We start from the raw sequence: 12,319 nt of genomic DNA on the forward strand, positions 1-12,319 counted from the left end.
CCGGAGCAGTTGGCAGCCATTTATGCTGCAGCACCCGGGGAGCAGTTGGGGATTCGGTGCCTTGCTCAAGAGCACCTCAGTCGTGGTATTGCCAGCTCGAGATTCGAACCCACAACCCTAGGGTTAGGAGTCAAACTCTCAAACAACTAGCCCATTACTTCCCCAAGGGGGAAAGGTCTGATGAATGTCTGATGAAACCCTTGGCCAGTTCCTCTTTGATGTAATTTTGCATGGTTTCAGATTCTGGTTGTGACAGTGGGAAGATACAACCACAAGGGGGCCATAGTACCTGACAGTAACTCAATGGCACAGTTGCTTGGTCGGTGGGAAGGCAATAAACTGACAAAGGAGATACACAGGAAGTCACCGGTATATAATTTTGCTTAGTAAAAGTAAATATCAATGAGATTGCCTCGGTTATGGCTCTGATGAGTGGGGGTTGGCTCAGTAACGGTAATTGTGAGTCTTCGAGCTCACTTAATGCTCTCAACATGAATCGCCAATTCAATGAACCGATTCAAATCCATTCCTTCACCATGATAAGACAATTTAGACTGAAGATTCAAATTTAGTCCCTTGTGAGAAAGCACTTTCAAAGTATCCTCCACCAAGTTGGTTTGAGCCACTAAAGTCAGAAAATTGAGAACATACTCCACAGCAGTGCTCTTACCCTGTCAAAGTGACAGTAGTTGGTCTCCCACATCCCGGCCACTTCCAAGATGCTCGTACACCTCCCTGGAAAAATATATTGAATGAATCCCTGGAAAAAATGAATGAAAAATGAATCCCTGGGTTCCCCAGATAGTGGTGACCCATTCCAAAGTCCTGTGAGCAACGAGCACACAGACAAAATCCGGCTATCATTTGTGGGATATAACCTATAAAAAATAGGTCTGCTGGTTAACAAACATAGAGCACTGTAGCAGGAAACCTTTACACTTGGCAGGGGACCCATCAAACTTTCAGGGAAAGATGAGGCAGGGATAAACAGATACTGCACACATGGGTTTTAAGCTTGTGGTGGAAGTAGACACTGTACTCCGAGGAATAGTGGTGGGTAAGCAGAACTTCTCAACTAGCTCCTCGGGTAGTGTTGGTTGAGCTGTTGCTGATGCACAGCTAAGATGTTAGCTTGAGCAGAGACCTCCGATGTGAGCTGTTGGAGAGCTGCTGGATTGGCGGGTGGCAAAGTCTTCTGTAATGAACCATCAGTCTGGTTTAGATCCATATGCAGCTTTATTAAATAAAATGTATCAGTGTGCAAACAAGCAGGGTCAATCTCCAACAGTACCCAAGACACCACAGGAAAAAGGTCAGTAAACAGGCAATGGTTCGGGGCAGGCGGCACAACAATCATAAACAGTGTCCAGGCAAAATTATAGGCAGGCAGCAGAGAATCAATAATGAGAAAACAGTCCAGAATCGTGCACAAGAAAGGCAAACGAAAATGAAGAATGCACAGAATTGTCAGAGAACGAGACTTTGCAAAGAACAAGCTAGAGTGCACCACTTAAATAGTCCTGGTAATGGGCAATAGGTGAGAGTAATGAGTTCCAGGCACGTGGGCTTGTGGGAAATGGGGTACATGAACAGGGGTTAAAACTCAAGAGACTGAGACCTCTGGTGGTGAGTGGGATGAACCACAGGAGCAGTTTCAACTCATGGCAAGTTTAGTGGTATGGCAAGTTGTTTAGCAACAGACAACCAAGCTTAAACTAAACAATGCTTTGCTCTCATTTTATACTGCTTTTAGTTTCAGTACCTGATGGAAATGTGTAAAAAATCATTTTACATCACTTTACACAACCTGAGTGGCTTTATGTGTTACTGCCTGGACCCTGCCTGGATAAGGACGCTCTAAACTGGCTGCAACATCACAAATTCTCCGCAATTGTGGCTTGTATGGGAGGGTTGCAAGAAAAAAAGCCACTTCTCAAGTAAGGCCATATGCAGTCACAACTGAGCTTTGCCAAAACGCAGCTTAAGATTCTGAGACAGATGAGAGTAAAATTGAATTATTTGGCCTCAACACCAAATAAAATCCAATACAGGTCACCATCAAAATAACAGCATTAAAGTAAAGCATGGAGGTGGTGGGTTGTTTCTGGGGTGTTTCTCTGCAGCAGGGACTTGAGCACTTGGATAGAAGGAAAAATGGATAGGGCAAAATATTGTCAAATTCTTGAGGAAAATGTGTTGCTTTCTGCCAGAAAGTCACCAATGGGAAAAAAGGTTTACTTTCCAACATGACAGTGACCCAAAGCACATAGCAAAACTGACCACACAGTGATTGAAGGAGAAAAAGATAGAGATGCAAAAGGTGAGAAGGGGTAACAAGGTAACAAGGGGGTGAGAACCTTTTTTTCCAACTCAGCGATTCTGGATATTTAATTATTTGTTTGTTTCTGACATGTTGGTGTTTTATCTTTCACTTGGATGTTTTGAGTTGCACTGATTAAATATATATAGCTGGATAACACAAAAACTTTGTCCGTCTTCATTTCAGACCTTAAAGCAACAAAATTAGATTATTTTAAAGGGAGGTAATTATTTTCAATATCCACTGTATATGTACAGAAGAACAAGTAGTAATTGCAGTCATGCTTTTTTCCTTTATACATTCCTATACATTTTAAAAACAGTGCTTTAGCTAACCATGAATATGTAAATCAGTTTATCCAGAGTTCAGAATTGTACCGTGTAACATTATGAAATCTGACAGTTTAGGATTAATTAGTAACCCAGAGTGCAACAAAACAAACTAGGAATAGTAATTAACTGTTATTTAAATAAAAATGATATGCTAAAAGTATTTTATTTTCAATTTTATTTTCAACATTTCTAAATAGACCTCCACAGCTCTTTCTCAAATATTATTTCTTCAGCACAGTTCTCATTTTACAGCATGCACATACTGTATGCTACTAACATAACTGACTTCAAAACAGCATGCTCTGTCTAATCAACACAAAGCCACTCTGTGACTGAGATCATCGATCCTGACCCCTACTGGTCTGAGCTCACCCTGCACTCTGATGAAGATGATGAATTTCACTAAGTCACCAAGGACAAACAGATTAAATCAGGTTCAAAATAACGGTTCAGTGTTTATTTGTAGTATATTATTTTTATCAAAATGGATTACCCTTTTCTTATCTAGAACCATTTGTTTTTGCATAGAGTCATTGAGTTTGAAAAAAAAAAAAAAAAACTTCATTATAGGTTCTTCAAATTAGTATCATGTAAATGAACTTTTTATAGTTAGTTATACACCAGATTTATATTAAAATAAAGTGTACATATCATTCAAGATTTTTTTTATTTGCTTTTAGTATGGTTTGTATATATATATATATATATATATATATATATATATATATAGTGTGTATATATATATATAGTGTGTATATATATATAGTGTGTATATATATATATATATATATATATATATATATATATATATATATATATATATATATATATATATATATATATATGTATATATATATATATATATATATATTTTTTATTTTTAAATGACTCACCAAGACTAATTTGGTGATTTCATGTGATGGCAAATCTGAATATAAAGTTAAATAAATACATTTTAATTGCAATAAAATATTTGGTAATTGTACAATTGTCTTTACTTTCCCTTTTGTGTCATTGCTTAAGAAAAGTATTAATTTTAAGTATTAAAAGTATTAAAAAAAAAAAAAAAGGAGACTCTTCCTGAAGACTTTCTGGAGGTATTAAAGAATAAGAATAAGAATAAGAATAAGAATAAGAATAAGAATAAGAATAAGAATAAGAATAAGAATAAGAATTACATACATTACATGTAGAAATGTACTACATACATTTGTATGTAGAAATGATAATGTTTTTATTGCTTATTACTAATATTTATATTAGCTTTCAGAATAAGGAAGCATGAATATGTCTGCTTCAAAATCCACTGAAATCATAAACCATCCATAACCTTTTTTAATACCATTTTCAAAATCCTAGGATTTGGAACAAAAGGGAATTAACAAATTTACTCACTCCCTCTCCCTCTCTCTCTCTGCACAATAAAATTCGTCTATTCCATTTAGCATAGTATCCAACACTTTAATATAAGCTCAACACATTAATTTACTTCAAATCTTTTCATTTGGTTCTGACTAAACACACTCATTAACAGGTAGCCGAAGGGAGCGGCCAACTAGAGAGAGCGGCTTAACTAAAGAGAGGTATGAAAATACACATCCTATAATTACCCAGCATGCTCCTATTCACACACCTCACTAAGTCTAGTGACCGTCTAGCAACTCTTGGCATTATTAAGCACCTGGCTGGCAGAACGATGGCAGAGGAAAAGCAGTTTACTGGGCAAAATAGCTGCTTTTCTTCCTCAGGAAATTTGAGAATCTTATCGCTGGAATATCCCAAACTCCAGAAGATAGCAGAGAACCAGCGGGAGCCTAGCGGACAGCTTAGAGGAAATGAAAACACATCCATCCACAGCTCTATCCTTCCTTTCTATTCCACTATTCTTCTGCCTGGAGATCAGCCACTCCAGAGATAATGGAGGAGAGATTTATATTTATAAAGAGAGTTTTAGATCCACACAGCATGTTCACACAGTCACACTGTAAAATCAGTAAGTCAGACCACACATTCAACGGGTGGCTGCATTTACATAAACTCAAACAAACGAACACAATATTAGAAATGATTTTCACAAAATTGGCGTATGCATTTAGAGAAATAATTCATTTATATCCCACAATGCTCTCTGTTTACAGCATTTTTTGTTATGAGAGTGAACTATGTACAGTACCATTCAAAAATTGGAGTCAGTAATATATATGTTTTTTTGTGTGTGTGTTTTATTATTAGATTTATATATATTTTTAAATATCTTATGCTCATTGAGGCATAAGATGTATATGAGGCATTGAATATATATATTGAGAAAAATTATTACAGATATATATATATATATATATATATATATATATATATATATATTACAGATATATATATATATATATATATATATAATTTTTTTTTTTTGTATTTTATTCTTGTGATGTAAAGCAGAATTTTCAGCATCATTACTCCAGTCTTCAGTGTCACATGATCCTTCAGAAATCATTCTGATATTCTGATTTACTTCTCAAGAAACATTTCTCATTCAGTGTTGAAAACAGCTGTGCCTCTTTACAGTTAGATGGTATTTTTGTGATTTAAAAAAAAAAAAGTTTTTATTATTTTTAGTTATTGTAGTTGGTGTTTTATAGGGTCATTTATCAGGGATTTTTGAGCTTAACTGATGAATAGTTCAGAAGAACAGAATTTATTTGAAATATTTGAATATTTTATAAATATGTCTTTTGTAACATTATAAATGTGCCTTTACTATCACTTTTGATAAATGGAATGCATTCTTGCTAACTAAAAACAATAATTAAAACAAATAAAAATCTAGGGTTAGATTATTTAGGCTAAATCTACATTCCTGTTCTTGTTCCTATTCTTAGTGCTTTTAGATAATTTTATGCCAATTAATTTCACGCTTAAAGCTCATACATATTTAAGAACATTTGTATGTGTATTTTGTATCCTAAATCTGGGGAAATGTGCTTCAGCATATTGTCTCAGTAATGTGGTCTCTCAGCAGCTCTGTGGACCTGAGATTGACCTTTAACATCAGAGCAAAAAGACAAACAATCATTTCCTCAAGGGCTCAAGTGTGAACATCACTTTTAAATGATTGCTTTATGTTATACAACAAACATTTACACCAGCTACCCTTAACATTTTACAATCCCCCATCAGGAATTAAAATGTAGCTCTCGCCCATTGGCCCTGACATGATCCAGTGACCCCTGGAAGCCAAAAATGGGGTGTGAAGCATCTCAAGCAATTGGGACAGTTTTAACACATTTACTGCATTTCTTTTACAGCCTCCTAGATGCTCCTTGGCACCACATTTGTCAAGAGAAGTCTGGGACCTGACAGTCATTTCTGATTGGCCAGAGACGTGACAGAAGGGCTGTGGTGACATGAACCGCTAACATGAAGTTAAATGATTCTGGTACCTGTTTTAGTCAGAGGGCTGGAAAACAGCTGCTGCAGGAGTTTGTTCTCTGACGTCCTCAAAACCACCACAATGTCTGCAGGAAGAGTGTCCCGGTTCTTCTCCAGAAAACCGCTGACATTATACAACACCTGACAGAGAACAGACACAAGACATTTTATTACACACTTTACTTGCAGGAAATTCTTATATTCTGACATTACAGGGCTTTCATTTCATGCTAATGAATTACTGCAGTAGATATTGATTACATTTACCTACCTACCATTAAAAATCTGGGGTCAGTTACAGTACATATAAAAATATCTATACATTTTTAAGAAATTAACAATTTTATTGAGCAATGATGCAAGAAATTGATCAAAAGTGACAGGAAAGATAATTAATCTTATTCAACAAAACACTTCTATTTCAAATACCTTTTTTAAACAATTTAACTTCTCTGACACTGCCCGAATTTCATCGGAGGTCAAATTTGATCGCAACGGTCAATTATGGATCGGAGGAATCTTTTAGGATTTCCAAAATCTGTCTGGCCAAAATCGTACAGAGTGCACCCCGCTTAAGTTATACATTATTTGCTAAAATTTAATTAAGTTGCACTCATTTGAAATAATAATAATGATAAATATAAAACAAGTTAAAGCTGTAGGTGCTGCAAATAAAATGGTAAGTGAGATTTTATTTACCTTGCCAGCATAATGCTGGATCCCGAAGCAAAGCTCCACACGCTTAGGCGTCCAGAAGTACTTGTTTCTCAGGTTATCCTGAAACTTATCTTTATCACAAACACTGAAGGTGAGTGGAGGATCTCATCAAACTCACCTCTCATATCAAGAATAAATACATATTTCAATGCAATGCCATAATTCAATTAAAAACAATTTGCTAGTAGTGTGTTTCTTTAAAATTAATGTATGTGAAACATCGTGTAATCATGAAAGATCTCATTCAAAAGCATTACCGACGAGTGTTTGGTCGGTGGCCTGTGGGAACCGGCTCTCCTCGTCCAGCAGAGACAGCAAACCCATGGGCTTCTGAAGAAACATGTCCAGAATGGGCCTGTTGTCCTCATACTGCACCAGACTGGCATCTACACCCTCGCTCTGATACTCGATCTGAACAAACACACACAGACACACTCATATCACATCAAAACTACATTTCTAAATAAATTACATTTCCTGCAAGCCTTACAGTTGAATGACCGCATCAACAATGTATGTGATACAATATTAAATAATTTAACAATGCATAAGTTCATGATTAATGCTTGTCAGAATTCAGCAGTACTTTAACCACATTCAAAGACAACAGAATGATGATGAAAGTGCATATAAAGACGTACTTAAGTCCTACTAAACGGGATCAAAAATGTATTAAATATAAACGTATCTACTTCACAAGTCAAAAGAAAAAAGCAGACCACTTGATAGACAGAACAACAACAGTTCTAGAGAGTTTTTATGCTGAAGAGAAAAGCTCATTACACTTTTCACCAGTTTTTGAACTTGCCATTTAAAGCGATGCAGATGTATTCGAGGATAAAGAGTGGTGGGTTTAAGATCAACTCCAGCTTAGACTCAGAGAAAGTCTCACCTGTTCCAGGGCAAAGATGTGTTGATTGAAGTAGAACTGGATCTGTTCATTAGCGATGTTGATACACAGCTGCTCAAATGAGTTCTTCTTGAAGTTTTCGAAACCAAAGATGTCCAAAATCCCCACGTTCATTCCACTCTCAGCCGCACTTCAAAGACACCAAGAGCCAAACATTATCTGACCGTCACAACACATTTAGGCCTTAAGCGCTCTAATGACCCAAACAACTAAATATTTTACGACCTGTCAACCAAGAAAACACAAAAACAAAGACCTTTAAAAGCCCAGGTCTGCATGAGTGTATCATTCCAGTTAACGAAGAGCTCGGGCGCTAGTCTCTGAACATTCAGTCAGTCGCGATCTCCTCCAAACTCTTCAGACAGCGTCCAGGGGTCACCTTCTGCTCCCTCTAACAGGCTATTAGTGGCAATAACGCTGAAGGCGTTTCTGATTGGAGTGGAAACGCCAGAGTTTGGATGGTGTGCATCGAGATGGAAGATGTGGGTTTCTCTGACAAGCCCGTGGCAGGATACGCTCAGATCAATGAACAGCTTTTCCACTCTCTCTGAAGTCTTTTTAATCATCTACATATTATTTTACTCTGTATCAAACATTTATTTAAAAAAAAAAAAAACTATTTTTTTATAGCTCTTTTATTCTTTTGCCTTGGATGTTAATATTCTGAGCTTTGTCGACTGGAGGTCATCGCTGCAGATGATGCTCACGCATGCAAACGCATCCGTAATGGAGAGATTGAAGGAGGGAGATCGGGATGAAAGCTTAGAAGTTACCTTGAAGTTGCCGCTAAATTAACTAAAAATCAATCAATAAAGATGAGCCAACAGTATAGAATAACTGAAAAAGAAAAACAAAAAACCGGCTGGGAGACCAGCAAACCTACATGTGAAAAAGAAGAGTGCTTAACTGTATTGAATGTGCACTTGTAGATTTAATTATAATAGTATATTTTTAAAAAGGTACTTGCAGATAGTAATAAATAAATAAAAGGTAAGCACATGTGATAGCCTAGTACACCTTCAAGTTGCATCAAACTTGCATGAATTTCTTTCTGCTGAGCAGAAAAGAAGATATTTTGAAGAATGCTGTTAACCAAACCAATGCTGGTAGCCATTGGCTTCATACTATTACATTATTTTTCCTACAATACATGTCAATGGCTACCAGCAACGGTCTGATTAACAAACATTCTTCAAAATATCCTATACTGTTTTCGACAAATGAGCAAACGATGACAAAACTTTCATTTTTGGAGTACTTTCATGACAGTTTTCTAAAAAAATACTTCTAAGATCTGACTACATGACTTGTTTTTCACATGGGTGATGTGAATAGTGATAAACTATTTCTTTGAGAACCAAGTTCAGGTTGTGTTAATGAACTGTTGCTTTGTAAAATGGTAGGCTTGGGTATATTTGAACCTTAAACTGAATGATGCACCTGTGCTAATGCAGGTAATATTTTATCGTACCAGATGTTGGTGTCCGGCTGCAGCAGTGCATTGATGCGGTTCACTATCCAGCTGAAGAGGCGTCCGTACAGGGCTTTAGACATGGCGTCTCTCACATCAGTGGCCTTGTCCACGGTGTTGGTGCGAATGATGGTTTCTCCTCGAGTTACCACACAGTGGGAGGTCAGAGCTTCCTGAAGCTCCTCAGAGCCGATACTGAGGAGAGCGGCCGCTGAACACAGCAGATACAGACAGAACAACATCAGGAATGGTTCATAAGGAACACATTTATTTCAGCTGGAAAATGTGCATTCTGTAGATGCAAACCCAGAACATTTATGGAAGGTATAACTTCTTTGAAAGGTTTAAAATTAATACAAAACATCAATAATGCATTTATCTTCAAGGCTAATTCACACTAAACCTACCGACGCTGACCAACGGTAACAGGCATGTTTTGTCAGATCAGTGTGTTACCCCTGTGGACGTCTGCTGTCGTTGGTCAGTGCTTGTTTTCACCAGGTGAACATCTTTAATTTGTGTTTATTGGGCCATTCAATCTAAGAGAAGTAATGCTCTGCAATCTTGTGACTGTTGGTCTGTGCTTGTCAGTTCAGTGTGAATTAGCCTTTAACACAACAACTTCAACGAGTTTCACTTCTGTTTTATCTGCAATCTAACATTTGACACACAGAATTTCCTAATATTATTTTCCAGGTTTATGGAGTTATGGGTCACAAAGTGACCTGTGTATCATTCCCTGTATTTGGGTTGATTATACTGGGCTTGAACAAGCGGCAACAAACTAACTACCCAACCAACTACCATCCTAACTAACTAACTAGTCCGTAAATAAATACATAAAACATGACTGAGTGATTATACAGCAGAGATCTGTAAATGTCTCTGTAAATGTCCTACTTTATGTAGTTAAAGTTTTCAGCAAAATGCCTTCAAGTAGAATGCTTATTGTATTCTGATATATGTTATATTATTTATAGCTCTGTGTGTATTTAAGTGTTTTATAAAGGCTCTTACCATTGTCTAAGGCCTTAGAGTCAGGCACCTCACTCTTGTCGCTCTGATGTTGAGAGCTGGTGGATGTGAACTCAATATTTCCTGTGTTTAAAATGGCTGATAGGATTCTGTACACAGAATTCACTTCCTGTATATAAAAATATAAATGATTTATGGTGAACTCAACTTTCCCTTTAATAATTGCATTTGATTAAAAATATATAAATATATAGAATTCCAGCTGTACCTCTTCAGTGAATCCTATGATACGGAAACAGTCCTGAATGGCATCAAATTGCTCCTTGTAGAGTTTGCTGGAGATGATGTCCTGCATTACCTTACCATTAACACAATCAATGTATCTGAAAGAGCAGAAAAAGTGACTTGAATCTCTGATCTCAGTCAGCGAGACTGTAGATAAACAATCTGTAGTAGCATCACACTGATTCACTGCAAGTAAACACAAACCTGGGGGCAGTTTTGTTGGGTAGCCTGTATTTCTTGAGGTTGTCTTGATGGTAAAGACCAGCATAGATGTAGTAAAATATATGGAAGTTTTTCTCGCCCCTGCAAAAGAAAATAGAAACTGTGAATAGTGATTCATGTTAAAAATGTTAAAAATGGCCACTGATCTAGGCCCAGGGGTTTCTCACATGGCCTGTTTAATGACTCTTGATTTCTCCAGAAGATACTCAGAGATCTTAGCACCCATCACCGCCCCTGTAGGTGTGAACTTCATCTCCAGGTACTTCCCGAAGCGGCTGGAGTTATCGTTGATGGCCGTGCACGCATTCCCAAATGCCTCCACCAGGGGATTCACTTGAAGAATCTTCTCACGGAGCGTTCGATTATTAGCCTTGAAGTAGAAAACAACAGATGATGTTTGAAGAGTGTGACCCAGATCTTTAATCAGCAAATCTTACAACCACGGATGATGACGCCACTAGAGGGAAAATAAACATGTAAATAAAACGCAAAAGACTGGTTCCTGAAGCATTTCTTTAGAGCACATACAGCAGTGTACAGTATGAAGTAAATGTATAATGTATAAAAGATGTGCGTACTCAACCTTGCCCAGAAATGTGAGATGTTGGACGATGAGGTGGGCACTCTCAGTTTTACCGGCTCCACTTTCTCCACTAATGATTATACACTACACAGTAAAAACAATTGAAAACATAATTCTGTCATTTAATAATGATTCTTCTTATTTATTTATTTATTTTGCTAGCAGTAAAATTATAAGCAATTAAGATATATATATATATATATATATTAGTGCTGTCAATCGATTAAAAAAAATTAACTAATTAATCGCACAATTTTTTAAAATTAATCGCGATTAATCGCGATTAATCGCAATTAAAAGACTGAAACTTTTTGGATATGTAAATGTAAAATGTAAATAATTAATGTAAACTCAAGACAAAGAAACTATTTAAATTCAAAATATGATTGTTTATTGGAATTTTTTTAACTTGTAACAGATTTTCTCATGTAAACAACATACCTGCAATAAACCATCAATATCCTCCAAATTAACTGTTGGCTTGAAAGCCATATTTATTACAGAAATAAAAACACAGGCATGTAAGTACCATGTGAATTTCAAAACAATCAATGCCAATAAAAAACAAAAATGATTTCCATGTTGAATTCTAAGTGGACTGCAAAAAAATTCCAAAGTATAGTCATTGCCAGTGCTTTAAGTGGCCGGTACTCAGTACCGCCACTTCCAAATATAGCTCTTGAGCTTACCGCCACCTCTCCGTGCGCCCAGAACGTGCTTGTAGCGTACCGGTACGCTCATTTGGACATCTGTTTTAATAGAGGTTTTAATCTTTTACCTGCACTGCCGATTTTCAGAGCGCCCTTCACAATGCAAGCTTCCTAATTCATCCCACCCAGAGCAGAAACTACATTACCCATTCACCCTTAAGTTATACAAGTGAATAGCGCATGTGTCGCTTTTCCCACTGTTAAGTGTCAACAACTCAACGTGGCCGGAGAAGGTGTGTGAAACTCGTTGTGAGTTATACTAAAGCAAAATCTTGAGTATTTATTGTCTGATAAACATTAAAAACTGTCTGCGGAGGTTGAGTCGTCCTGCAGCCCCCGCTGGCTGTTCATTGGCTGCAGCATCTTTT

General features: G+C 36.8%; 1 protein-coding gene across 2 annotated transcripts in view; it reads right to left on the reverse strand.

Moving 5' to 3' along the window:
• The window catches only part of myo3b (myosin IIIB), a 146,034-nt gene that overhangs the window by 86,379 nt on the left and 47,336 nt on the right, over positions 1 to 12,319 (reverse strand). For both annotated transcript variants that reach the window (XM_052606909.1, XM_052606908.1), the window contains 10 exons: positions 11,242 to 11,325; positions 10,826 to 11,028; positions 10,641 to 10,739; positions 10,420 to 10,534; positions 10,194 to 10,320; positions 9,177 to 9,387; positions 7,688 to 7,835; positions 7,053 to 7,206; positions 6,778 to 6,866; positions 6,090 to 6,219 (listed from right to left, as the gene is read on the reverse strand). In XM_052606909.1, coding sequence (XP_052462869.1) covers positions 6,090 to 6,219; positions 6,778 to 6,866; positions 7,053 to 7,206; positions 7,688 to 7,835; positions 9,177 to 9,387; positions 10,194 to 10,320; positions 10,420 to 10,534; positions 10,641 to 10,739; positions 10,826 to 11,028; positions 11,242 to 11,325 — 1,360 coding nt within the window. The remainder of the gene's footprint in view (positions 1 to 6,089; positions 6,220 to 6,777; positions 6,867 to 7,052; positions 7,207 to 7,687; positions 7,836 to 9,176; positions 9,388 to 10,193; positions 10,321 to 10,419; positions 10,535 to 10,640; positions 10,740 to 10,825; positions 11,029 to 11,241; positions 11,326 to 12,319) is intronic.

The sequence above is a fragment of the Carassius gibelio genome, chromosome A9, assembly GCF_023724105.1.
Source record: "Carassius gibelio isolate Cgi1373 ecotype wild population from Czech Republic chromosome A9, carGib1.2-hapl.c, whole genome shotgun sequence".
Classification (NCBI taxonomy): Eukaryota; Metazoa; Chordata; class Actinopteri; order Cypriniformes; family Cyprinidae; genus Carassius; species Carassius gibelio.